The sequence below is a fragment of the Eptatretus burgeri genome, chromosome 4, assembly GCF_056783735.1.
Source record: "Eptatretus burgeri isolate ZD-2024b chromosome 4, Ebu_testis_v1, whole genome shotgun sequence".
NCBI lineage: Eukaryota > Metazoa > Chordata > Myxini > Myxiniformes > Myxinidae > Eptatretus > Eptatretus burgeri.
The window spans coordinates 141,729,128-141,756,626 of record NC_140964.1 but is presented as its reverse complement, the minus strand read 5'-3'; the positions used below and the strand labels follow the sequence as shown (position 1 = coordinate 141,756,626).

Below are 27,499 nucleotides of genomic sequence, written 5' to 3'. Positions count from 1 at the left end.
CCCACCTCATGTTTATATGTGTACTGTACCATCCACCTAACAGTGATGACTCCATCTACACCTCACTATCCGAAAACATGGACCATCTTCTATCTTCTCATCCAAACTCTCTCTTCCTCATATGTGGTGACTTCAATTGTCATCATGCCAGTTGGCTCGGTGTGGGTACCTTCATCACCTGTCATGGCACATCAGAAAAAGACTTCTGCAACTCATTCGGTCAACTTCTCTACCCGGATCTCAACCAATGGTACTCCATCTCTTCTGGATCTGATTTTGACAAATTCCCCTGACAATATCTGCTGCTCTTCCTTCGCTCCAATCGGTTCTTCTGACCACGTCCTTGTCAAAGTGGACATCTCTCTGGCTGTTATCGGAGAACCACCTCAGCGCTGTCGAGTCTGGCATTTCACTCAAGCCGACTGGCAGGGTCTCCAAGCAGCCATCAAACTTATGGACTGGTCTCCCATCGCTACTTTCTCCAACATCAACTCATCCTGGGAATTCTTTCAAAGAAACTTGCTCTCTCTCTCTCTGTCTCTGTCTCTGTCTCTGTCTCTGTCTCTGTCTCTGTCTCTGTCTCTGTCTTCAGTTGTCCGACCCAGGGTTCCCACTTATTTTGAGGTCTTTTTTAAGGACTTTTAAGGCTAAAATAACCCCTTTTTAAGGACCACATCCTAGAAATTCCAGAGGTAAATTGAGGGTAAACAGAAATTCCAATAAAACATCATTTTTAGCCGCGTCTCACGTAGCTCGAAGAGAGCTAGGCGTTGTTGTTGTTGTTGTTGTTCTTCTTCTTCTTCTTCTTAAGACAAAACCTTGAGGACACGGTTCTTTTATATACAGGATCCGGATCTCCTTAAATACTAAACAGCTGTACACATCCTCGCATTGAGGGTGCCTTTTGAGAGCGTCTATCATGAACTTTTAAATATATTCGGACATTTGCTTTAAAGTTTCGAAAAGTTCACGTTAGTAATTAAAGATTATTCCATTTAATGTATTGTTATTTCGTAAATACACTATTTATTTCGTAAATACACTATGACGGGTCTCGCTATTGGCTTAATCAAGGCACGTGACGAAATGTCGGAAGTTGTTGTTGTTTTTTTTCTTCTTCTTCCTCTTCTTGTTCTTCTTCTGGTGAAGACAAACCTTTTGGACGCGCTCTTGGACACATTTGTCCTTGTTTAGAATACTAGTGCGAGGAAAATGAAACACCAAGCTAACAGGAAAAATCTGATTTTTATTGACTTTTGAACATTTTCCTGAAATTTAAGGACATTTAAGTACTTAAATTGTACAACTCAGAAATGTTGGACTTTTATAGGTTTTAAGGACCCATACGAACCTAGCCTTCCCTTCCTCCCGCCCTTGGTTCACTGAAGCTTGTGGCGAGGCAGTTGTCCTGAAACAACTTGCCTTTGCCTCATGGAAGGCTAATCAAACTGAAGGTTATCTCAGTTCCTTCCATAAAGCTCGGAACAAGTGTGTATCTACCCTCAGGAGAGCCAGAAAACAACATCTTTCTAATCTCAAGTCTGAATTCTCAAACCTCTCTCCCTCCTCCGAATCATAGTGGCCTCCAATCAAATCTGTTTCTGGTGTATGCTCCCTCTCCATCCCCTCCCTGACCTCAAATGGCCGCACTGCTGATACCGCACATGAAAAGGCTGAATGCCTAACCTCGGTGTTTGCATCGAAATCTTGTGTCCAAAACCCATCAATTTTTCCACCCACCTTACCCAGTCGCACCCAACTGTTCCTGGACTCTGTGTCCTTTTCCCCTGATAAGGTGGAGAGCTTGCTGTCAAACCTCGACTCAGATTCTGCAACCGGTCCAGACGGCATCAGCCGTGTCCGAAAAACCTGCTCCTCTGCTCTTGCTCACCCTCTCCCTGTTCTGTTCACCCTCTCATTTTCTCAAGGTCATCTGCCATCTGCTTGGAAATCAGCAAACATTACTGCCCTGCATAAAAAAGGTGCAAAAACAGATTCCTGCAACTACAGACCAATCAGCCGATTGGAGCTGCAAGCTGTTAGGGTTAGCTTGCCCAGCTAACCCTAACCCTGCAAGCTAACCCTAACAGCTTCACCCAATCATCAACAAGGTTATGGAATCCATCATCGCTTCAGACATTAAATCCTTCCTCTTCTCCAATGGCTTGACTTCCGATCATCAATTTGGTTTCAGACCAGGCCACTCTACCCTGGATATGCTGCATCTGCTTTCCCAACAATGGATGGAGGTCCTAAATTCCAGACATGAAATAAGAGCCATATCCTGAGACATATCGTATGCATTTGACATGGTCTGGCACCCTGCCCTGCTCACCAAACTCTCTTCCTATCGTATCCAAGGCCATCTCCACTCATGGCTCGCAGACTTCCTCTCCTGTCACAGCCAATGTGTGGAACTAAATAGAGTTCTTTCATCCCCTCTTTCTGTCCAGACTGGAGTTCCTCAAGGCAGTCTTCTGTGCCCTGTTCTTTTTTTCTGATTTTCATCAATGATCTCTGTGACTCTCTGGAAAATCCTCTTTATCTCTTTGCTGATGACTCCATCCTCTGCCATACCATCTGTCATCTCTCAGATCAGCAAGCAGCAGTTTCTTCACTCTCTGCAGATCTGGATAAAATCATAAAGTTGCTCCAGCAAATGGAACCATGTCTTTCAACCCTGACAAATCTCACTCTCTCACTCGGTCTCTCTCTGAAAAGACCGTCTGTAACCCCCCCCCCTCCCCCGATGCAAAGTCCTTCCTCGGCCCACCTGAACTCCTGACCACATACAAAGCTTTTGTCCGCAGGGTGATGGAGTACTGCTCTCCCCTCTGGGCTGGTGCTCCTGCCTCCCACCTTTCTCAGCTTCATGCTGTGGCAACGAAGGCATTTGGGATCATTGGTGTCTTCCGCAATGAGGCTTTTCCGGCCTCGCTCCCCCCCCCCCCCCCGCTGTGCCTGTGATTTGTCCCCCTTATATTTCCGCAGGGCACGCAAGGTCTGCCAGCAACCCCCTTTTGATAAAACTACCAAAAATCAAGAATCACTGCTCACCTTCACTCTTCAATTCCTCTTTTTTCCTTTCTCTGGAACAAACTCCCAAACTCTCTTCAATCACACCCTTCCCTCCACATCTTCAAAACAGCTGTTCACCGCCATCTCTTATCTTCCCCCATCCGAAACCACGATCTTTTCTACCCTTGTTAATCCACCTCCTTCAAATTCCCCGCTTTCCTTCCTGAAAGTCCCTGTGGTATCCATCTTGTTTACCCTGTGTGCCCTGCCCCATCCCTCTCCTTTCCACACATCTGCTGTCTCCGTTTCCTCCTGTTTTGTGCTTCCCTCTCTCGACCCTCGTCTCCTGTTCACCTTGTTATACATTGTGTGTGTTAGCTCTTATACGAGCCTTGATATTGTCGATATAAAAATAAAGTCTTCCAGCCAGCTGTTCACCACATCATCCCCAATGCAAAACCATGTTTTGTACACAACACCAAACCCCAATTCCTCCTTCCAAATTTCCAGTTTTCCCTCTGAAGAGTTTCCTTCTGTATCAGTCTTGTCCACCTGATGCATCCTCTCCTGGCACTCATTCCTTCCCACACCCATTGTTTGTCCATCGACTGTGCTATTGTTTCCCCCATCTCGATACCTGTTCCTTTTGTCCTGATCGTTCAATGTATGAGTACGAGCTCTTCCATGAGCCTCAACTATGTATACAACCCCCCAAGCTTTACATTACTTTGTCTCCGAATTTGTCCCGATCACATATGCACAGAGAGGAGCGAGATAATTTTGTTCATCTGCATGCCTGTCGAGCAGTCAAACAAAATTGAAAATCATTCCGAACAGGAAACTGTTTTTAAGGACCTTATAAAATGACACAAACAGGCACGGAGAACGAATGCAAAGCGTTAAATAAGGTGGTGTGAAAGACATCAACCTCCTGTGGATCAATATCGGTGAATTTCCAAAAAAAAAAAAAAAAATTTTCTACAACCTTTAAAATCATTTTATTTTAGTTCAATTGAATTATGTACTTGAAAAAAAACAAAAATGTTCGGCATTTCACGTCATTAGGACCAATCAAATTTTCCGCTCACAGACCCCACCCATGCCCTCGTTTCTCAAGACTGTGTGGGGTAATGTGTTCCATTAATTCTTTTGTTAACCTTGAAATTAATTACAACACGGTACGATGGTGATAACTCCCCCATGAACACCTTTGGAATGAATATTAATTGTTGACAAACCCCCCTCCCCCATTCCTCCCCAGCATCGGTTTAATATCATAATTCAACCCCCCTGCTCCCCCTCATCTCCCTCTTTGGCGTCTGTCAAAAGTAGTGAGAATTTAATGAGGAAAGTGAAAGATAACCAAAAATTCCTTTTAGTTTTGCAACAACAACATTGAATGGACATGACAAACACACATCACATTTTTGTAATACAAAGATTTTTTGAAAAGCCAACCATGGTGACTGAGAAATGTTTATTTCACTTAACACAGAATGCAAATTAAAAAAAAAAATCCAAAATATCAGGTTAAGGCAAACTAAACAACCATGGGAGATGGAAGACTCAAACGAAGTTTCAACGACGTCGCTGGAACATGCTGCTCCTGCTTAGACCACCTCGTCCACGACCTCTCGCCGCTACAGTTAGAAAATAAAATAAAACAATTAATATGGGTCACGTAAAACCCCAAACAAATACAAAGGTGATTTTTATGTCCGATTCAGCCATTGTGTGTTCAAAATGATATCATTCATCCTCATTTCTTCAATCTCAACTTAAAACTTATTACAATGTTATCAACACTTGATGTGCGTATTGGACGCTTCGCCGATGCGTTTAATCAATACAGCAGGTTGTACTTCACAAACATACTGCATGTCTACATGAGTCTCAATGAGGACGTAAAATGAAGTAAAACACATGAAAAGGAGGGTTTATTTTCATATATATATATATATATATATATATATATATAATTTGTTGTAGTTGCTGTGTGTGTGCTTCCATGGTAGAATAATAAATGTTACTGTTGGAACCGCTACGTTAAAAGCTCGAGGTTCCGCTTCTTCCTCCTCAATGATGGAAACAGGCTTTTAAAAGAAGAAGCAGGTTTGTGATTGAATGAACAAATTTTTGTTCCAAGTAAATTGATTCATACCTTTGCAATGGTTACATTTTTAGCTCACCTGGAACATGGTTCAGGTGAGGTATTAGCATCGTGCAAGCCTTGTGTTGGCTTAACGGTAAAGGTGGCTTGCCTTGAAGGAGAACCCAAACGCTCAGACCACCTCGACACGAATCTATCCCTTGATCCCCTACAAGATATACGTCTTTTTCTGATTTATAGAGCAATTAATTTTGCGATTGAAATTCGAAATCTTCTTCTTCATGCTTAACCATGACATCACATTCAGGAGTCCACCGCCATATCCACACTGTCTGCGGGTTACATCGCGGTACGATTCAACTCAAAACAGCAAATAATTTTCGATTTTCCACAAATACGCTGAGTCAATATGTCCTTGGTGGTTGTAGTAAAACAAACAGAGATGGTTTCATGCTACACCAATGGTTAAAAGACCCGAAGTTTGCCAGAAATTGGATGAGGTTTGTCTGAAATACCCGAGTGTGCATGGAGCCCACAAAATGTTCGCTTTTGTGCTCGGAACATTTTACAGAGCACCGTTATGAAACAGAGATGGCAAGATCTTGTGGTTATCCACCATGACCGAGAAAGAATACGATCCCCATGACCAAGCTGAAGAAATGACCATCACTGGAAATTAAGACTATATTTCTACTCAGCGACCATCACATGTACTTGTACATGGGCAATTTCAGCCATGAATCAAACACCTGTGTTGGCTTGCCAGCAACTCGACCGATCTCACCTCGCTAGATGTGCTGGCTCCCCCATCAACTATCACCCAAACAAAACCACCACCCCCACCCCTTTTCCCCACACAGCAGGAAGATATTGATACGGCACAACACAGGCACAATGGCGTCCTGGAAAAGTATGAAACGGGAAGATCCCATAACATACAAGACACCTGCTCAACCTCATCTATTGTCAGGTCAGACCAGATCTATAACTTGCTGCAGGTTCCATTTAAACCTGTACTAACCTGTTTCATGGTCGGGTTGTCGGCAACTCAACCATCTCCCCCACCAGGTTTCCTGGTGAGGAGGGTGTTTGGACATGGACATCCAGCAGGATGAAGAACAAAACCTGTCAAAGGGTGGAGGAGCTCCTTGTGAGCCAACAGCCATCCATTTCTAATGCCCAACTGTGTCTGCGGACATCCTCCTGCAGTTGGATTACTTTCATTATTTATTTTTTGGTTGTTGTTGAGGAGGTTGGTGGCAGGATTCCAAGGTTGGTGAAATGAGTACCAGCTTACTGGGGAAACAAGCCATTCGAGTATACTGCATCAGAGTGGTGAGCAGTCCAGGATTGTACTCCTTAGCCAACAAACTGCCTCACAACATGAAAGGAATGATTATTAGTATAGCACGGTCTCCGTCAGTCAGTGTGTAAACACTCGGATATTCTCTGAAACTACACACACAATTCCGATGAAACTTGACCACAACCTTCATCACCTGTGATGCTAAAACTAATAATGCTATTCACCAAACTTTGTCGAACTTCTGAGGACCAAGGCCTGCTGATGCCTTGCAGTTGACCAATTTAAAAGCCAATGGTCATTACGATTCCAGGATTGCTACTTTTGACTTCTCAAAAAGTATTCACCCAATTTAGATGCATCTAAAGGAATCACCAGTCTCTGCATGGTACTTTCACAAGTTTGTTCAAACCATCGGCAAAGTTACATATTTCATTGGTCATCCGCACCCACCAGTGGTTCCTGGTTCTACCAGCTGAGCACAGGAGAATTGCCTCTATTTTTTTTACCTCTGCCACTGAAGGTGCATGGAGGTCATGCTTTCACCCGTCAGTTTGTGAACAAAATATCTACAAAAGATGCGGATGGATTTGGATGAAACTTGGTGGGCAGGTTGGGTATTAACACGGAAGAATCGATTCAATTTTGGTGAAGATACGAATCCGGATCCGACAATTATTTCAGCGATTCTTCACCATTGAGAAATACGGCCAAAAACGACATATAGTAAGATATCTCAAAAAGTTGTGCACGGATTCAGACGAAACTTGGTGGATGAGTTGGTTAGGTGACAAGAACAAGCCGATTAAATTTATTTCAAGTCTGAATGCAAATCCGGCCTATCAGTGGTATACAAAATGTAAACCAATCAGTCTGGTGGAGGTACGCGCTCTACCGAGTGCCCTTCTAGTTGTTAATGTGTACGACAACAGGGACTCTAGATTTTAGAATAAAGCGTTACGTATAACCTCAGCTATATATAAATAATATATGATTACAACACTATCTTTGATGCTGTTCCATCACATTCCCACAACATAAGTAAAATGGCAAAAGATATCGTGATGGTAATCCATGAGGATTGTGGTGTCGTATTGTGGCATCGAAATGTGGCGTCATTCCTTCTTTGTTTGGTTTTTTTTTGAGATTTCATGCCTCTGTTTTTACATTTAAAAAAATTGTTTTTTCCTTTCTGCAATTTTTTGTAATTAATGAAATGCTTAATATTTTGTATATTTTGTTATGGATAATAAGGAGTATGGTAATGCTTCATGATACCACATTATTCCATAATACTGCCATGCTCTGATACTCCAATTCAGATCAACATTTGTGTCCAGTACGTGGAATATAAAGTCAAGTAAACACACTATGTTTGCTGCGTTATAACCACTCTAAGTGCATACACACCTTGGCTTGTTATGCAATCCGTGTGTCGTTGCGAACCACAGCAGACAATAAACTTACAATAAAAGATACCATCAGAGATGGTGAATCCCCCGCCATTGAATGAAAAAGGTCATACATATTCCAGATAATGAGGGAGGTGAATTGGAAACAAGACACCATTTGGTCATCATCTCGAAAAAGTTCCCTAGGGGTGAGGAACGCAGTAACCAAGAATAATTGAAATCAGATAAGCGGTTTTCCATTTATTACAAAAAACATTTTTTTCAAGATGGCCGCCCCAGTCGGCCATCTTGGATCCGGCCACGCCCAAAATCAATAGGGTTCTTCCTTTTCGGGTGGTACATGTGTGACCCAAATTTCAAATCGATATGGCGAACAGTTTATGAGTTATCGCACTCACAGCTATAAATGTTGACGCCATAAATGTTGACGCCCAGCGAGCCAGCCGGAAGGACGGACCGCCCCAGTTGGCCATCTTGTAACCGGACACGCCCAAAATCAATAGGGTTCTTCCTTTTCAGGTGGTACATGTGTGACTCAAATTTCAAATCGATATGGCGAAAAAACATTTTTTTGAAGATGGCCGCCCCAGTCGGCCATCTTGGATCTGGCCACGCCCAAAATCAATAGGGTTCTTCCTTTTCAGGTGGTACATGTGTGACCCAAATTTCAAATCGATATGGCGAACAGTTTATGAGTTATCGCACTCACAGCTATAAATGTTGATGCCCAGCCAGCCGGACAGACGGACGGACAGCCAGACAGCCGGACGGATGACCCGGGTGATAACAATATCCCCCTTCCGCCACGCGGCGGGAGATAAAAACGGAAAGAAATGGTGTGGCGTGGGGTGGGGGGGGTAAATGGGGTCGATTTTCTTTCATAAAATGCTTAAACTATATATAAAGGGAGTTCCAGCTTGGTGTCGGCGTGCATACCTGCCAGCAGCCGTCAAAAAGAAAAGAAAATTATATCTGAATGGAAAAGGCTATACATTTTGAATGCAGATGGGCTTTGCATTTTTCATTTCCATTTTGATGTTCCTCTTAGTTGTGTGATAAATGTGTGATAAAAAGGCTGTTATGAAAATCACATTAACAATACCCACCACCCCCCCCCTTCACTCCTCACACCCCTGAATTTTATACATATCCTGAAAGTGGATGTGGATGGCCTTTGCTTTCGGCAAAGCGCATGAAAGTGGTTACCACTCTTTCAAAAATGTCAAAAAATGAAGCTTGTTCCATTGCCTTCTCACTACATTTTCCTGAAAGTGTAAGTCCGAGTTCAGAACAAAAAGCCGTATAGCTTAATTACATATATATATATATATATATATATATATATATATATATATATATATATATATATATATATATATCGAAATATGATACTTTGAAGAAGGGGTACCCTATTCTGATGGTTTTGGGAGTTTTCAATGAAATTACCTAATTTTTCTTTTTTGGCAAAATAAATAAAGATCATAGTATGTAACTTATTCCAGCAACTAATCTAATAAAATACCAATTTCTGGGATTATTAAGTAAAAATACATCCCTATGTTTTTTTTATTACTGCTCTATTCAATGACTGTCAGATGCTGAAAAGCACTAAAAGAGAGAAGATTTATCGAACTAATTCTTGGATGTAAATTTTCAATTCAATCAATTCTGGGAGTAACAAAAAGCTCTCGAAATCCTCCAAAACTGTTTTAACTGCCTTCTAAATTAATAAAATATTTTTTAAATACCTGGAAAAATGTTGAAACTTTTAAAGAAAATTGATTTTTTTTAATCAAATTCAAAAAAGTGTGACGTGCAGTCGGACAAAAATGCAACATTACTCTAAACCAAAGCCATGCATGTTTTCAATATTTTTTTAATACTATTATATCCACCAGTACGTGCCCGTAAAAAAAAAAAAATAATAAAATAATAATAATAAATAAATAAACCACACAGGCCGTTTCTTCACTCTCACGTGCCCGTACGTACGTGACCCGGAAGTTCGATATTATTCGCAGTTACGATTATTCGCAATTTATTTTTAATACCCAATTATTCAATTAGCGCCAACGTATTTTACCTTTTCGCAATGTCGTGGCAAGGAAAAACAAAAAGAGAAGAGAGGAGAGAGAAAAAATTTACTTCCTGGTTGGGAGCATACCAGCACTCTGATGTTCCCGAAATTTATACACCGTCTAATATGAAAACGATCATAACTTGGGCCATTGTGTTTATCTATAAATGCGCATAAGAAATCGAGAAATTATTAGAATACACGAAGTCATCACTCTCCGGAAGCCCGTACGTTGTAACCCGTAATGGGGAACGTGGCTGTGCTTCCCTTCCCCATCGGCCACGCCCACGCAACAACGTGTCTTGCCATTGGTTTGGTAAATAAATGGCCATAACTTGGGAAGCACTTGTCCGATTAATATCAAACCTTGAAAAGGCACATCCTCAGGTCCCAGCAATATACCTGACAAGTTTCAATTAGATCGGACCAGAGGTTGTCGAGAAACAGCAGTCACACACACACACACACACACACACACACACACACACACACACACACACACACACACACACACACACACACACACACACACACTACTGGAATTATAGATAGATATCACTGTGGCCCATTTGTAAATACATTTTAGTGAAAATAATCTGATGCACAGAAGAATAAAAGCATTTTTTTTTTTAAAAACGTGACGTGCAGTCGGACATTTGGGTTGGAAAGTTCGGTCAAGCCACTGTAATTAAGTATCCATCCGGATCATCTCAATTTTTTTTTGCATAGATTATTGGAAATAAGTTGAATAATTTAAGACATGTAAATATGAGTTATTGATAAACAAGTCATTTTGTTAGGGGATTTCATAGTCTCAGGCTCTAAAAGGGCAATAAAACAAGAAAAAAAATCAAAATATGCCAGAATGTGCATATATCATGCGAATCCACCACTGACCGACACAAATGCTGATTTTATCAGACGGTGGGTGACAACCTTTTGATTGGATGAGAAATTTCATATGGAATGTTTTATATGTTGTATTTTTGCATGGTCTAATACATGTCATATTTTAAGGTGAAACAAGAAAAAAGGCCAAAACTGGGCATGTATATTCAATAAAAACCCTGTAGATTCAGTAATATACATCATAGACCCATGAACCTATATATTTTTAGGTCCTATGGAACACTGTCTGTGCAATGAACCAAATTTCATGACCAGTAGTAGTCTTTGTGACTTTCAAAAATGCCACTCAAGTCAGGGTATGCCCTAAAATAGGGGTGGTAACCACTTACATGTGCTTAACCTTTCTCGTGTTTTATCTTCTTCTCTCTTCTTTTTCACATGCAATTTTTTTTAAAGTAATAAAATGCTTAATGTTTGATATATATATATATATATATATATATATATATATATATATATATATATATATATATATATATATATATATATATATATATATATATATATATATATATATATATATATATTTATAATTGTTACTTTGGTGTGGATTAAATCAATGTTGTTAAATCGTTTTAATAAATGTTTGTTGATTTGAGGGATGGTTAGAATATGTTATTACTTTTGGCATGGTTCTGTCCAGCATCCATCCCCCCCCCCATCACGATCCTACGCTGGTTTGGTTGAGTCCACACCAACGTTCAATTTCTTTGCAGAATTAAACGAATAACGTTTTATTTATTTTAAAATTCTGGGTTGCATGCACGAGCCCAGAGACAAAGTAACTTCCTCGTGTTGGACGCACAAAGTTGTTGCACTGGGGCTCTGAGCTTTGGTGTGGAGTGCCGCTTACAGATTGCCTGGCGTGCGTTGGTCCCGCGACGAGAGAAGCAACGAGGCGCCATTTTGTTGTGCGAGTCTGCACATATGAATAGAAGCGCCTTGATTGCAAGTTTAACAAAGACCAGCTCTGGGCCAAGCTAAGTACAAGAACACTCAAAAGGAGGTGTTTTCTTTTGATTTTGTTTTACCTTTGTTGGTATTTGAGTGTTACGAGGCACCTTGACTGAAGGAATGATTATTTCATTATTATCAGCATTAACGTTTTGAATTATTGTCCTTTGTAAATATTTGTTTCTTTCCATTAAAATATATTCCTTTAAGAAGCTGGAGCCGTGTATTTGTAGTGGTGATCGAGTATAAACCCCCCTTGTGCTGGGCTCCTCCACCCCTCCACCATTGCCCCCCCCACCCCCTTCCCGCACACGCATTAATCTCCGAGTTTTGGCTGAGGGCCTCCAAGTTGAGCTTTACCACCCGTCCAGATGAGGGTAAAACACCCTGGACACAACATATATACAGTGGGGAGAACAAGTATTTGATACACTGCCGATTTTGCAGGATTTCCCACTTACAAAGCACGTAGAGGTCTGTAATTTTTATCATAGGTACACTTCAACTGTGAAAGACGGAATCTAAAACAAAAATCCTGAAAAATCACATTGTATGATTTTTAAATAATTAATTTGCATTTTATTGCATGAAATAAGTATTTGATACATCAGAAAAACAGAACTTAATATTTCGTACAGAAACCTTTGTTTGCAATTACAGAGATCAGACGTTTCCTGTAGTTCTTATCCAGGTTTGCACAGACTGCAGCAGGGATTTTGGCCCACTCCTCCATACAGATCTTCTCCAGCTCCTTCAGGTTTCGGGGCTGTCGCTGGGCAACAGACTTTCAGCTCCCTCCAAAGATTTTCTATTGGGTTCAGGTCAAGAGACTGGCGAGGCCACTCCAGGACCTTGAGATGCTTCTTACGGAGCCACTCCTTAGTTGCCTGGCTGTGTGTTTCGGGTCTTTGTCATGCTGGAAGACCCAGCCACGCCCCATCTTCAATGCTCTTGTTGAGGGAAGGAGGTTGTTGACCAAGATCTCGCGATACATGGCCCCATCCATCCTGCCCTCAATACGGTGCAGTCATCCTGTCCCCTTTGCAGAAAAGCATCCCCAAAGAATGATGTTTCCACCTCCACGCTTCATGGTTGGGATGGTGTTCTTGGGGTTGTACTCATCCTTCTTCTTCCTCCAAACACGGCGAGTGGAGTTTAAACCAAAAAGCTCTATTTTGGTCTCATCAGACCACATGACCTTCTCCCATTCCTCCTCTGGATCATCCAGATGGTCATTGGCAAACTTCAGACGGGCCTGGACATGCACTTGCTTGAGCAGAGGGACCTTGCGTGCGCTGCAGGATTTTAATCCATGATGGCAGTGTGTTACTTATTGTTTTCTTTGATACTCTGGTCCCAGCTCTCTTCAGGTCATTGACCAGGTCCTGCCATGTCGTTCTGGGCTGATCCCTCACCTTTCTCATGGTCATTGAGGCTCCACGAGATGAGATCTTGCATGGAGCCACAGACCGAGGGAGATTGACTGTTATCTTGAACTTCTTCCATTTTCTAATAATTGCGCCAACAGTTGTTGCCTTCTCACCAAGCTGCTTGCCTATTGTCCTGTAGCCCATCCCAGCCTTGTGCAAGTCTACAATTTTGGCCCTGATGTCCTTAGACAGCTCTCTGGTCTTGCCCATTGTGGAGAGGTTGGAGTCTGATTGATTGAGTGTGGACAGCTGTCTTTTATGCAAATAACGAGTTCAAACAGGTGCAGTTAATACAGGTAATGAGTGGAGAATGGGAGGGCTTCTTAAAGACAAAACTAACAGGTCTGTGAGAGCCGGAATTCTTACTGGTTGGTTGGTGATCAAATACTTATTTCATGCAATAAAATGCAAATTAATTATTTAAAAATCATACAATGTGATTTTCAGGATTTTTATTTTAGATTCCGTCTTTCACAGTTGAAGTGTACCTGTGATAAAAATTACAGACCTCTACGTGCTTTGTAAGTGGGAAAACCTGCAAAATCGGCAGTGTATCAAATACTTGTTCTCCCCACTGTATATAATATATACATATATATAGCCTGGTGTTGGCACAGTGGTGAGGACAGCGGTCAGGTATGGGAGCATGTGCTAGAACAGCGCGTCGCTGCGTCCACTTTCCGCCGGTACTCCAGGGGCCTCCGTCTGGCCATCCCCCAGGCAGATGCCAGGCCCATCCCCATCTCCTTGAGATGATGGTCACCCTGCTGCAACCACGAGGCACGTGGTCGGCCCACTGGCCTCCTCCACTCATGAGACTCCCTCGCTGAGAGAATCTGGTGAGCAGGATCAGCGTCAGGAAAATGAGCCACATGTCCATACAGCCGCAACTGACGCTCACGGACTATGCAGGTAACAAATCTCATCCGAGTCTCTCTCAGCAACCGCTCGTTGGACTTAAAATCCAACCAGCGATAGCTAAGGATTCTCCGAAGAGACCTGATACCAAAGGAATTAAGTCTCCATCTCAGATCCTTGGTCAGAGTCCAAGTCTCACATCCATAGAGCAAGACTGGAAGTACCAAGGACCTGAAGACTCAGACTTTCGTCCTCCCGCACAGGTACCGGCAGCGCCACACCCCATGATCCAGTGAATCCATAACTCCCCAGGCCTGACCCAGATATCTGTTGACCTCTGGCTCACAGCCAGCAGAGACATGAATATCACTGCCAAGGTAAGTGAATCTCTCCACGACCTCAACATCCTCACCACAAACAGACAGGACAGCAGCATCCAAGATGTCACCGAAAGCCTGGATCTTAGTTTTGACCCAAGAAACCCGTAATCCCAGTGGCTCCGACTCCTCATTCAGCACCTCGAAGGCCCCCAAAAGGATATCTAAAGTCTCCGCAAAGATGACTGCATCATCTGCAAAATCAAGCTCCGAGATCTTGACATTCCCAAACGATGCACCGCAGCTTGATCTCTCCGACATCCTCCCTAAAATCCAGTCCATACAAGTGCTGAAAAGTGTGGGGGCCAGTACACACCCCTGACGAACCCCAGTAACAACTGGAAATACGTCAGAGATCGTACCACCACATCTCATAGCACTCTCACTACCAGCGTATTGTTCAGACATCAGATTGATCAGCTTTGGTGGCACCCCACGAAGACCAAGAATCCTCCAGAGGACATGCCGATTCACTGAATCGAACGCTTTACAGAGATCAACATAGGCTGCAAGCAGCCCCTGCCGAAACTCTCGACTGCGTTCGGTGAGGACACGAAGAGCAAGGATACGGTCAATCGTTGACCTCTTTGGTGTAACGCCTGACTGCTCTGGACGCTGGTGCTCAAGCAGATGGTGGCGAACCATATCAAGAATTATCCAAGCAAAGACCTTGCCCAGCACCGAGAGCAGCGTCACCCCTCGGTAGTTGTTGCAGTCTTGGCGATCACCCTTCCCTTTCCAGAGAGGGACAACAAGGCCCCTCTTCCAATCAGTTGGGATGATGCCTGTGTTTCAGGTAGAGCACAAAACTGCATGCAATGACACGAGTGCAGCATTTCCACCAGCCTTGAGAAGTTCAGCATGGATGCCACAGATCCCTGGAGCTTTGCCCCGTTTCAACTGGTTCACCACAGCCCGTGTTTCCACAAGCAAAGGTGGACCACAGTTGATTGAAGGGTCAGCAACAGGGATTGTAACACCATTGACGTCCAACTCGACAGCTGGGGGATCAGCCTGGTACAACCGCTCAAAGTAACCGGCCCAGCGGGCCTTCACTTCAGACTCCTCTGTCAAGAGCCTACCACTCTCTGCTCGAACTGCAGTGCTCCGAGGGATGGGCTTGGATGAACGCAATGCTCAAATTCCCCTGTAAGCGGGACGAGAATCACCTGTCCACAGGTGATGCTCTACCCCCTCAGAGATTCCTCGCACATAGGCCTCCTTGTCCACCCTCAGTGCACGTACAGTTTTACGACTCAGCTCCCTGAACAGCTCAGCTGTGCCATTCAGCCTGGCCTTGCAACTATGGTCAATGGTATCCAGTGTCCCTTGAGAGACAAAATTCTTCTTTGCCCTGCGGTGAGTTCCAAGACATCCACCGGCAACATCAAGGACGGTGGTCTTGAAGGCACTCCACAACTCTTCAGGACCCCCCAAAGCAGCCAGACCCCCCAAGTGTCCACTCAGCCTGCTCGCAAACTCCTCAGCTATTCTCTCATCCCTGAGCTTGGCAACATCCAGCCGAGGCTGGGATGCTACCATTCTACAGGATTTAAGGTGCAGCTTTAGAGTTGCTACAACAAGCCTGTGGTCAGTATTGAGGAACTGAGCACTCCGGTAGACCCTGCAGTTCTGGATCATCCTCCAACGACCGTCAATGAGGACATGGTCAATCTCCTTTGCCACACCACCAGCGTTGGAATGCCAAGTCCAGCGATGAGCTTGTGGGCGCTGAAACCATGAACCGGCCACCCTAAGTCCATGACTTCTTGCAAAGTCAAGGAACTTAGTGCTATTCTGGTTCATAGTTCCTGACCCATGGGGACCAACACACACCTCATAACCATCCCTATCAGTTCCAGTCGATGCATTGAAATCCCCCAAGATTAGAAGTGTATCTCGTCTGGGGCACTGATCAACCACAGACTCGAGTGTGGCGTAGAATGCATCCTTCACGGTGAGATCACTCGCCTCAGTCGGAGCATAAACAGAGATCAGGGAAATGACACCTAAGGAGTGACGAATCCTTAATCTCATAATACGCTCGTTGACCGGTGTTACCTCAATTATCATTGGGGTCAGCTTATTGGACACAAGAGCAACTCCTTGGGTATGGTGACCATCAGAGCGACCAGACCAATAGTAGGTGTAACCACCCACCATTATCTCGCCGCAATCCGGTCTCCGAACCTCAGAGAGAGCTGCAATCCCGATGTCCAAACGCTTGAGCTCAGATGATAACAGAGACAGGTGATCATCCTCTCTTAGGGATAGGACATTCCAGGCACCCACCCGAAGGGACTGCCTCAGGTTAACCCGAGGAGACCGCCGTCTGGTGGACGACACCTCAGCACCACTCCGACACACTCTCCCGCAATCTGACCCAGGGATGTTACCCCATGGTTTCCCTCCTATCATCAAAGATTGGGGGTCCCGAAGGCTTTGCCCCAATGCCGTCATCCGGTGAGCTGCCCTGCGAAGGGAAGCTGCACAGGAGGTACTCCCACGGAGTGGGTTTTCAGATTTTTTTGCGTTTGTGTTTTGCGGAATGAAGGGTTTTACGGTGGCCGGAGTGCAAATCCTGCCACCAACCTCCTAATAAAAAAGTGACCCAACTGCAGGAGGACGTCCGCAGACACAGTTGGGCACTAGATATGGATGGCCGTTGGCTCACAAGGAGCTCCTCCGCCCTTTGCCAGGTTTTGTTTTTAATCCTGCTGGGTGTCCATATCCAAACACCCTCCTCACCAGAAAACCTGGTGGGGGAGACGGTTTAGTCGCTGACAACCCGACCATGGAACAGGTTCGTACAGGTTTACATGGTACCTGTAGCAGGTCACAGATATAACCTGACCTGACAAAGGGCAGTGGCTTGGGATCCAAAAGGTCCTGAGTTCAAGCCCCGTTGAGCCACTGAATTAATACACCAGGGGGTTGACTCAGCCTGTCATCCTTCTGAGGTCGGCGAAATGAGTACCAGTGTACTGGGCTGGTGTATACCCCGTTTAAAATAGGTGTACCATATCCCTGTGTCGTAAGAGGCGACCAGGGTTGCGTCAGGAAGGGCATCCGGCGTAAAACATGTGCCAAATCACTATGCGGATCATACGGATGATCCGCTGTGGCGACCCCAAATGGGAGCAGCCGAAAGAAGAAGAAGATATACATATATATATACATATATATACATATATACATACATATATATATATATATATATATATATATATATACATATATATATACATATATATATATATATATATATATATATATATATATATATATACACACAATATCACTTCCGCTTCGCTACGAAGCCCCGTGTTAGATGCTTTGGTTTTCACCTCCGTTTAAAATGATTGAAATTAAACATTTTTAAAATCTTGAATAATTTTCACTCACTCAGCTTTCAACATCACCATGTGCATTATGGTTAAGTTGTTTAAAATTTCCTAATACAAGATGAAGATGATTATTTGTAATAACTGATACCACCAGGTGCGCTATATGATATACATTTACAAAGAGAGAATCAGGGTCTTCACCCCCTCCCCCCACCCTGAACCACCTTCCCCAATATGCTACCCCGACACTTGGGGTACCATGAAGAAACATGCAAACCTTGGTTGTATTTGGTTTAGTGTATACATCTTCTTCTTCTTCTTCTTTCGGCTGCTCCCGTTAGGGGTCGCCACAGCAGATCATCCGTATGATCCGCATAGTGATTTGGCACATGTTTTACGCCAGATGCCCTTCCTGACGCAACCCTGGTCGCCTCTTACGACACAGGGATATGGTACACCTATTTAACCGGGGTATACACCGGCCCAGTACACTGGTACTCATTTCGCCGACCTCGGAAGGATGACAGGCTGAGTCAACCCCCTGGTGTATTAATTCAGTGGTCCAACGGGGCTTGAACTCAGGACCTTTTGAATCCCAAGCCGCTGCCCTAACCACTGCGCCAACACCAGGCTGTTTAGTGTATATATATATATATATATATATATATATATTAATTATCGCATTTATTATTATAACAAATAAAGTGAATGTTGATCTGCAATCCCAATTCCTCACACAACTCACCCTGAGCCTTCAAAATGGCGGCCTTTCCACGGCCGGCTCCAGCGGCTTGGTTTCGATTTTTAACAGATTTCAGCATCGGGGCATTCTTCAGCATATCGGGAAGTACAAGGAAGCGGATTTTACTTCCTCTGATATACACGTGTTCCAGCTGAGAAACTCGCCCGTCTCTGAAAGTCACCGTAACATTAGAGATCTGCAAACCAGCAAGAAAACAAAAAAAAAAACAAAAAAAAAACACAATTACCATCTAATAAATAGAAAAACGTGTTACCAATACCCAATCCATAGACTCCAATAGAGAAGGATTGGAACCTCACGATCTCGGGGTTTGTAACTTGAGTCTGAAGGATTAACTTGAGTCCCAATCTCCAGGTCCGGGGCTCACTGTTATGGTCCGGGGCTAAAATGACTTTACTTCCAGAAGGGCGAGAGACACGATCTCGGGATCCATATAGGGCTTTTTGAGGACGGCGAGTTCAATAGTGTCATTTTCAACACCACCTGAGGTCATCTTTAAAGTCAAATGGTCATATTTCAAGGTCAAATTACTGAATTTTGGATATTTTGTGCTTGTTTTTGTATTACTAACTTACAGAGGAAAACTTTTGTAGTCTGACAAAACATGACATTGTGCAGCTAACTGCACCTACTTGCTGATTTCTATCATCGTTAACTAATGTTTGTTTTGTTTGTTTCTCTTTCAGAAACTGTCCAGCTGGTGATCTCACAGGATCTTTGTGTTGTTTCCTGCTTTGGTGACAATTTGCCACGTCGTTGCAGCTGCTTTGGTTGTAGAGGAAACTATGATGGGACGCCTTATGTAAAGGTCATATCCTTCCCAAAAGATCCTGAGGTGAGGGAGAGATGGATATTGGCAATGCCAAATGAGAAAGAAAGCTTGAGGTGCTTAAAGGAGATATATATTTGTGAGACACATTTCAATTGTGATTGGGTGTCAGTTAGGGGTTGCAAACGACCCAAAGAACCCCCATCAATATTTTCTGGAGTACCAAAATCAGCTTTGAAGCAGGTGACCTCAGCCCCACGCCCAACATCATCTTCTACGTCAGAATCAAGAGCTAAGAAGATGCAGGCAGCTGATGAGGCTGCACACAATATCCAAGATTTCGACTACTTCTGTGCTAAAATCAGCTCCTATTTTCCTGGCTTTAACATCATAAAAGACCAGGAAAACCTTTACCTATCAAGAATTGATGCTACTGTCAAGCAGTTCTTTCATTTCCAACAAGTTCACTCACCTTTTGGATTTCTATTCTTGAATAGAGTTGAGAAAGATGGCATTGAGGTGCCCAAACGACTTTTTCCTTTGCAGAAGAACAGCCTGCTCTCAAAATGGTCCCAGATTAGATCCATAACTGACCAGGTAAACATCTATGAATGCACAAGCAAGGAAATTCTTCAGCGCTTGTAATAAGCCAGCTCTGTTGGATGACTGAGGCACACGAGCTTCCTCATTTCACCTTCCTTCTGTGGCAGCTGCATCTTATGTTCAAACCTCTTGATCGTCACCGATTTGATACTGATACTATGATTTTCGCAATGCAACTTCACAACACATGACCCAGTGCATACAAAATGATTCGTCGATCCGGCTTAATCATTCTACCATCAACAAAAAAGGTAAAACAGATGCTTGCTAGTAATCAGCAGGACTCCAACCTCAAAACCTTGTTCGACCAGCTTAAAACCACAGCAGCGTTTGGTCAATTTAATGTTTGACGAGGTAAAGCTGGTCGAGAAATTGCGATTTTATGGAGGGCATGTTGTAGGATATTCTCAAAATGCAGCAGCGGGTGGTGAACACGAAATGCTTGCTTCACATGTTATGGTTGTTGAAGTTGCCTGCCATTTCGGTGGTCCACACCATATTCTACGCATTTTGCCCTGCAAAAAACTAACTGCCGATCAGCTGAAGGAACTCCTTATCGAAGCTGCATCAGCTGTCGTTGGTGCAGGCGGTACTGTGATTTCTTTGATATGTGACAATTGCAATACCAACCGCAGTGTTTATTCAAAACTTGGAGGACCAGGAAGTTGCCAAGCGCTGTCAATTCAAGAGCAATCTATGTTCTTAGTGTACGACTACGTGCACATCTTCAAAAATGTTCGCAACAAATGGATTACTGTTTATGGCAAGACACTCTCATTTGTCGTAGATGGTAATGAGTACCAAGCTTACTGTAGTGATATTCAGAAGGTTTATGAGATCGACCGGGCTACTCCTATTCGCTTAACCAAGCTAACGCACACCGCTGTTTTCCCCAAGCCCCTTAAATGCCAGAGCATACCATTGGCAGGGGTGCAAATTAACGGCCGCCCAGTCGCCAATGGCGCCTAACTTTTGTGCTGGGCAGGTGCACAATACTGCCTTACCTGCCCGGCTGGCAAATCACTGGTGATTCCTGTTATTTTGTACAATTTGTACTCGCTTCTCCACTAGTTTTCTCAACTAGAACTACTGTTTTTGTCCGCAAAAAATCCGTAGAAATCACCGGTAATTCTGCGGCGGCCATTTTGTCTGTTTTCATTTCGTTGCAAATCACGCGTGATTTGACGATTGGCGCGGTTCGGGCACATTTTCTCATGCCCAGGCAGTGTTGGGCACAAAAGCGATAATCCAATAACAGATAGTTATCAAAGCTAACTTTTTTTAAACGGACTATTATCGGAAGTTAACTTCCATTTATCGTTATCGGACCAGTTAACTTCCGATAACTCGATTTTTTAGTCTGATAATGTCCGTTAATTTTTTGTCCGATAACATTTTTATCGTTTCCGGGTCGCATTTCGCCGAACTAATCAATGTGGAGAAAAATGTACATGATTACAGCGAACACAGTGAGCTTCATACTTAACGCGTGCACGTGAGAGAATAGGAAACAACAACAACAACAACAACACAATACCCCTGGCTATTTGGAATCCGTGTCGTTGGATATGACCTTTTGCTTCCGGTTGCTTTTAAACGCTGTGCGGTGTATAAATACGACTGCGTTTTATTTCTATCTTGTGAATATTACTTATCGCGTGCACATGACGGAATAGGAAACAACACAAACAACACAAAACCATGGCAATTGTGAATCCGTGTCATTGGCTATGACCATTTTGCTTCCGTTTTTTTTTTTATTTCTGTTTTTTTTGTTTCCGGTTTTTGTCATGGGGAATGATGCATGCCATGAGATAAAGGCATCGGCGAAGACATGAAAGACCCAAATATCAGACATGGTGTATATTTCCTCCACTGATTTTAATGAAGATATCTCCCGCATCATCAAAAATAATTTTTAATCATGATTTACATTATTTGATCACTGATCCCAAATCCAGGCCGAAGTAACTGGAAAATGCGTATACCATTGTCAACAAGTTTTAGGTAAAGTCAGAAGCGAATGTAAGAAGAATTCTACGTTCGCTACTCGGCTTTGCCTATTCCATATTAGATTACTTGTTTTACAAGATAATGCTGAATCAGGCCGCCGCGTGAAGAAAAATGGAAGAAGAGAGGGCAGAGGAAGAAGAAGAAGAAGAAACCTTGCAATGGCGTTTTTCTCAGCCATGCGGCTGCTCAGCTCTGCAGGTACTGGGTTCGGTCAAGGTTGGGAAACGTACAGATCGGTTAATTCAAACACAAGAACGGTCTAACCTTTGGCAGAGCGACGGACAATCGGATATGAGTGTTGAGGCGTGGAGATAACGTCGCGCCATGTTTGTAACTGTTCTCGGTGTGTTTGTAAGGTCGTGCCTCTCATTTTTGAATCAACGGTGCCTTCCTGTTTGTGTGCGCAGCGTTCCGCGGACATATTCCCGTTGCTCTTTCAGTAAGAAATGGACATTAATTTGTTTGTTGGATTCACATTGTGTCCTTGACCCATCCGGTTAACCTCCCAGTGCATGTTGGACTCCGTCCGGTTAAACGTGCTGTGTGTGACGACTCATAGACTCTAAAAAAATGCAAAATGCTTATTTTATTCTTGGGTTTAGCATAAGTAAGCCTTTTCTATGGGTTTTGAAGGTTTTTCTTTGTTTTTTTGAATCCTTGTTAAAAAGTAGTTATCGTTATCGGACTATCGTTAACTTCCGATAACTTTGTATTATAATTACCGGACTTAAAAATTGGGGTTATCGGATTATCGTTATCGAAGTTAACTTTTTGGTTATCGGTGTCAAACACTATGCCCAGGTTGGTTAAATGAGTGAATTTGGGTGAATGAGTGAGTTTCATGGGTGAGGTTAGGTGAATGAGTGAGTTTGATGAGGCTTTTGGGTTCATGAGTGAGTTTGATGAGTGAGGTTAGATGAATGAGTGAGTGAGTTTGATGGGTGAGGTTGGGTGAATGAGTGAGTTTGATGGGTGAGGTTAGGTAAATGAGTGAGTTTATATGTGATGTTGGGTGGACGAGTAGTACCCCCACCATTGTCCATCACCCAAACCCCCCCCCCCACGCCATCGTCCATCACGCACACCCCCCCCCCAATCGTCCATCAGCCACAACCACCCCATCACCCACAACCTCCTCCTCCCTGCATCATCCCCCCACCCTCACCCCACTCATCAAACTCACTCATCCATCCATCTAACTCACTCATCCACCCGACCTCCTCCATCAAACTTACTCATTCTGCAAACCTCCTCCATTAAACTCGTTCATCCAACCAACCTCACTCATCAAACTCACTCATGTGAGTATATTAAAAGTGTTTGATATCAAATTTGTGACTTCTGTCTTTATTTTATCGGGCCGGTAGAAATTCTGCTGGACCGGTAACTTTTTCTTGTCACCGGCCCTGCTGGCCGGTGGATAAAAATGTTAATTTGCACCCCTGATTGGTATGCCAAGTGTTCAATGACAAGACTGTCGCTGCTTTAAAGACCTTCAAGGATTCACTGGGCATCAGCGAAGGCACAATCATCCTCACCCAGATAATGAGTGAGTGGTTCAAGATGATGAACGTGAAAGACCGTTTCTCAGCTATCCATCTGCGTGACGAATCCAGACAGCCTTGGACAGCAGACTGTACAAGTTTCACTAGGCTGGAGCAGGCCTGCCAAATTATATCTGCCTGCGCATGGCAAGGAGGTTGTGGTCGTAAGCTGAAGCTAACTCAGCAAACTGCTGAAGCCTTCACTGTGTTCACACGTAATCATGTGGATGCTGCCAAATTGCTTCTGGCAGAGAAAGACTTTGACTACGTTCTTCCTGCTACATTTGCAGATGAAGCCTTGGAAATGTTTTTCAGCCAAGCCAGGCAAAGAAGCGGTGGAAACTTCTACATTGACGTAGTTGACATTATGGCTGCAGCTAAAATTGTAAATTTGCAAACACTCATTAAGCATGACATTATGCCCGAATCTAGTTCTCGTGTGATTAATTGCGACAAAAACTGTACAACTTCCATAAATCCAGATGAGCGAAGTGAACTCATTGACAAGATTACTACTCAAGACACGAAGGATCTCTTGGGGTCTGACGATGCCCTTAAGCATAAAGTAGTTTATTTGGACGGACACCTTGTTCATAAATATGGCGATAGCACTAGTATGGAGGAGATCATTGATGATGAAGATGGTAACGAGGTGTCATCTGAGTTTCTAGATAATTTGAATAGAGGAGGATTGAGTGTGCCGATTATGTCAACCGTCTTTTTTGTACATAATGCCTATAATTTGTATGACAAGACTAAAATGCGTTGCCGATTTCATTTTGCTGAGCTGTTATCCTCTGTAGATGCACCTTTAGCTAGTAGTAATGCTGCATGTACTACTTTAAGGCCCGGTCACACCTTGACGTTTTAGCCAGCGATGGCAACGTATTAAAATGTATGTAAAATGCTGGCTTACGTTGAACTTTTGATGTTTTTTTTTTAAAGATTCGGACGTATTCATAGCGACTTGGTCTTATGTATAACAAATTGGTAACGGACACAGAACGTTTCGTTGTGTTATAGATAACTTATACCAACAAATGCTGAACCTGTTGTCGGCCTACACAACCGATGCCCAACGGTAGTCTAACTTAGGCATAGCGCGTTGCACGCATCGCCGACGATGTCGTGACGTAGCCTATTAAAAGGCTGACGCACAACGATTCGAATCATAACTGCCGTAGAAATGGAAGTGTCAACATCGCGGTCACACCTTGACGATCTTGCCAGCGTATGCCGACCTAAGAAAAATGTGTCTAAAACATTGGGGCACGTCAAATACAGTATGGGTAAGTTTGGTATATGTGAGTACAACGCTAAAGTACGCTATCATACGTCGTAGTAAGTAGAGTACGTCAAGAAATTTTAAACATGTTCAAAATTTTACGACGTACTCGGCGTATGACACACGTTCCGCATGCGATGGGGATAAGTTTTACACACGATATGTGGACGCTTACACACGTCCACAAAGGCTACTTATAAGCTACTCATAAGTCGAAACACGTCGCGGTAATGTCTTCTTTACGCGAAACTTATTTCTAACTTATGTTTGACGTGCTTTGAACCAATTCTTTACGTAGTCCCAACACACATCGACGTATGTAGACGTATTCCAATGACGTCTTCCGGTCGACAAAAAAAATAAATGAACGTGTTTCTAGCTTACAACTGCCATATAAAGACGTGTTCCCAGCGGTTTTGGGAATTGGTATATAAAAATGCTGCTCATAAAAGGGGAACCCAACAGTGTTTTCGAGTCCTTTTTGAGTCGATGTCCATGTCAGCAGTAACAGTATTAGTATTAGTATTAGTAGTAGTTTGTTCATGTTGGCAGTAGTAGGTGAGTGTGAGGGGAGGGTGTGGGTTATGATGGATCATCCTTGCGTTTAACGATTTAACGATTTAAATGATAAACTCAACGATTTAAATGGCTGCAACTCCACTATTGAAAGTAGACGCTTGCGCTCAACAATTGGATTTTTTTTACACTCAACGACTTTTAAACGGTACCACTCAGCTAGTTTCATTGTTTACAATGAACGATTTAAATTGCTGTCACTCGCCTTTGTTTTTTGACGCTGGCGCTCGGAAATTTTAATCGTTTCTATTGAACGTGCTAAATCGCTCAAACTCCACTATTGAAAGTAGACGCTTGCGCTCAACAATTGGATTTTTTTTACACTCAACGACTTTTAAACGGTACCACTCAGCTATTTTCATTGTTTACAATGAACGATTTAAATTGCTGTCACTCGCCTTTGTTTTTTGACGCTGGGGTTTTGAAATTTGAAGCGTTTCTTCTGAACGTGTTAAAACGCTCAAACTCGACTATTTTAAATAGACGCTGCCGATGGACAATTGGAATCATAGCCAAGCTAGACATCGAAGTGTGAACATCCTCGTCATGCCAAAGAAAAGTTTGAAGAATGCTGCAAATAAGTGTCCTGGCCGTGGCCGTGGACGCTGACGCAAGGACGATCCATTATACCGACGTCTTTCAGCCTATGAGTAACTTAAAAGTAACGTCTGTCGATGCGTGGCAACGATCGCGTAACGTGCCAACAACACGTTAATAATAGGTTAGAAATAAGTTTCGGGTACGCTAAACATTACCTCGGCGTGTCTCAACTTATGATTAACTTACAAGTAGCATGTGTTGACGTCTGTCAACGATCGCAGACTGTGCATACAACTTGTGGCCAGCGTAGCGGAACGTGCGAGTCATACGCCGGCATACGTCGTGAAATTTCAAGCATGAAAAAATTTGAGGACAACCAAAAAGTACGTTTAAAGCCAACGTACAACGACGTATGGCAGTGTTTTTCAGCGTGCTCTCAATGTTATCAAAACTTACCCATAACGTATTCGTGTGCCCGCGTTTTAGAAAAAAAATTCAAAAATCGGCATACGTTGGCTAAAACGTCAAGGTGTGACCGGGCCTTTAGCTAAAGGCCCGGTCACACCTTGACGTTTTAGCCAGCGATGGCAACGTGTTAAAATTTATGTAAAACGCTGGCTTACGTTGAACTTTTGATGTTTTTTTTTTAAAGATTCGGACGTATTCATAGCGACTTGGTCTTATGTATAACGCATTGGTAACTACACAGAACGTTTCGTTGTGTTATAGATAACTTATACCAACGAATGCTGAATCTGTTGTCGGCCTACACAACCGATGCCCAACGATAGTCTAACTTAGGCATAGCGCGTTGCACGCATCGCCGACGATGTCGTGACGTAGCCTATTAAAAGGCTGACACACAACGATTCAAATCATAACTGCCGTAGAAATGGAAGTGTCAAAATCGCGGTCACACCTTGGCGATCTTGCCAGCGTATGCCGACGTAACAAAAAGTGTGTCTAAAACGTTGGGGCACGTCAAATACGGTATGGGTAAGTTTGGTATGCGCGAGTAGAACGCTAAATACGCTATCATAAGTCGTAGTAAGTAGAGTACGTCAAGAAATTTTGAACATGTTCAAAATTTTACGACGTACTCGGCGTATGACACACGTTCACATGCGATGAGGATAAGTTTTACACACGATATGTGGACGCTTACACACGTCCACAAAGGCTACTTATAAGCTACTCATAAGTCGAAACACGTCGCGGTAATGTCTTTTTTACGCGAAACTTATTTCTAACTTATGTTTGACGTGCTTTGAACCAATTCTTTACGTAGTCCCAACACACATCGACGTATGTAGATGTATTCCAATGACGTCTTCCGGTCGACAAAAAAAATAAATTAACGTGTTTCTAGCTTACAACTGCCATATAAAGACGTGTTCCCAGCGGTTTTGGGAATTGGTATATAAAAATGGTGTTCATAAAAGGGGAACCCAACAGTGTTTTTGAGTCCTTTTTGAGTCGATGTCCATGTCAGCAGTAACAGTATCAGCATCAGTATTAGTATTAGTAGTACTTTGTTCATGTTGGCAGTAGTAGGTGAGTGTGAGGGGGAGGGTGTGGGTTATGATGGATCCTCCTTGCGTCCGCGTGTCC

The 27,499-nt window shown here is 43.2% G+C and overlaps 1 protein-coding gene across 1 annotated transcript in view; it reads right to left on the bottom strand.

The window, feature by feature from the left end:
- Positions 1-4,476: 4,476 nt before the first annotated feature.
- The window catches only part of SNRPD3 (small nuclear ribonucleoprotein D3 polypeptide), a 29,844-nt gene continuing 6,821 nt past the window's right edge, over positions 4,477-27,499 (bottom strand). The window contains exons 2-3 of the mRNA XM_085880210.1: positions 18,541-18,733; positions 4,477-4,658 (exon numbers count right to left, since the gene is read on the bottom strand). Coding sequence (XP_085736336.1) covers positions 4,597-4,658; positions 18,541-18,733 — 255 coding nt within the window. The 3' untranslated portion in view covers positions 4,477-4,596. The remainder of the gene's footprint in view (positions 4,659-18,540; positions 18,734-27,499) is intronic.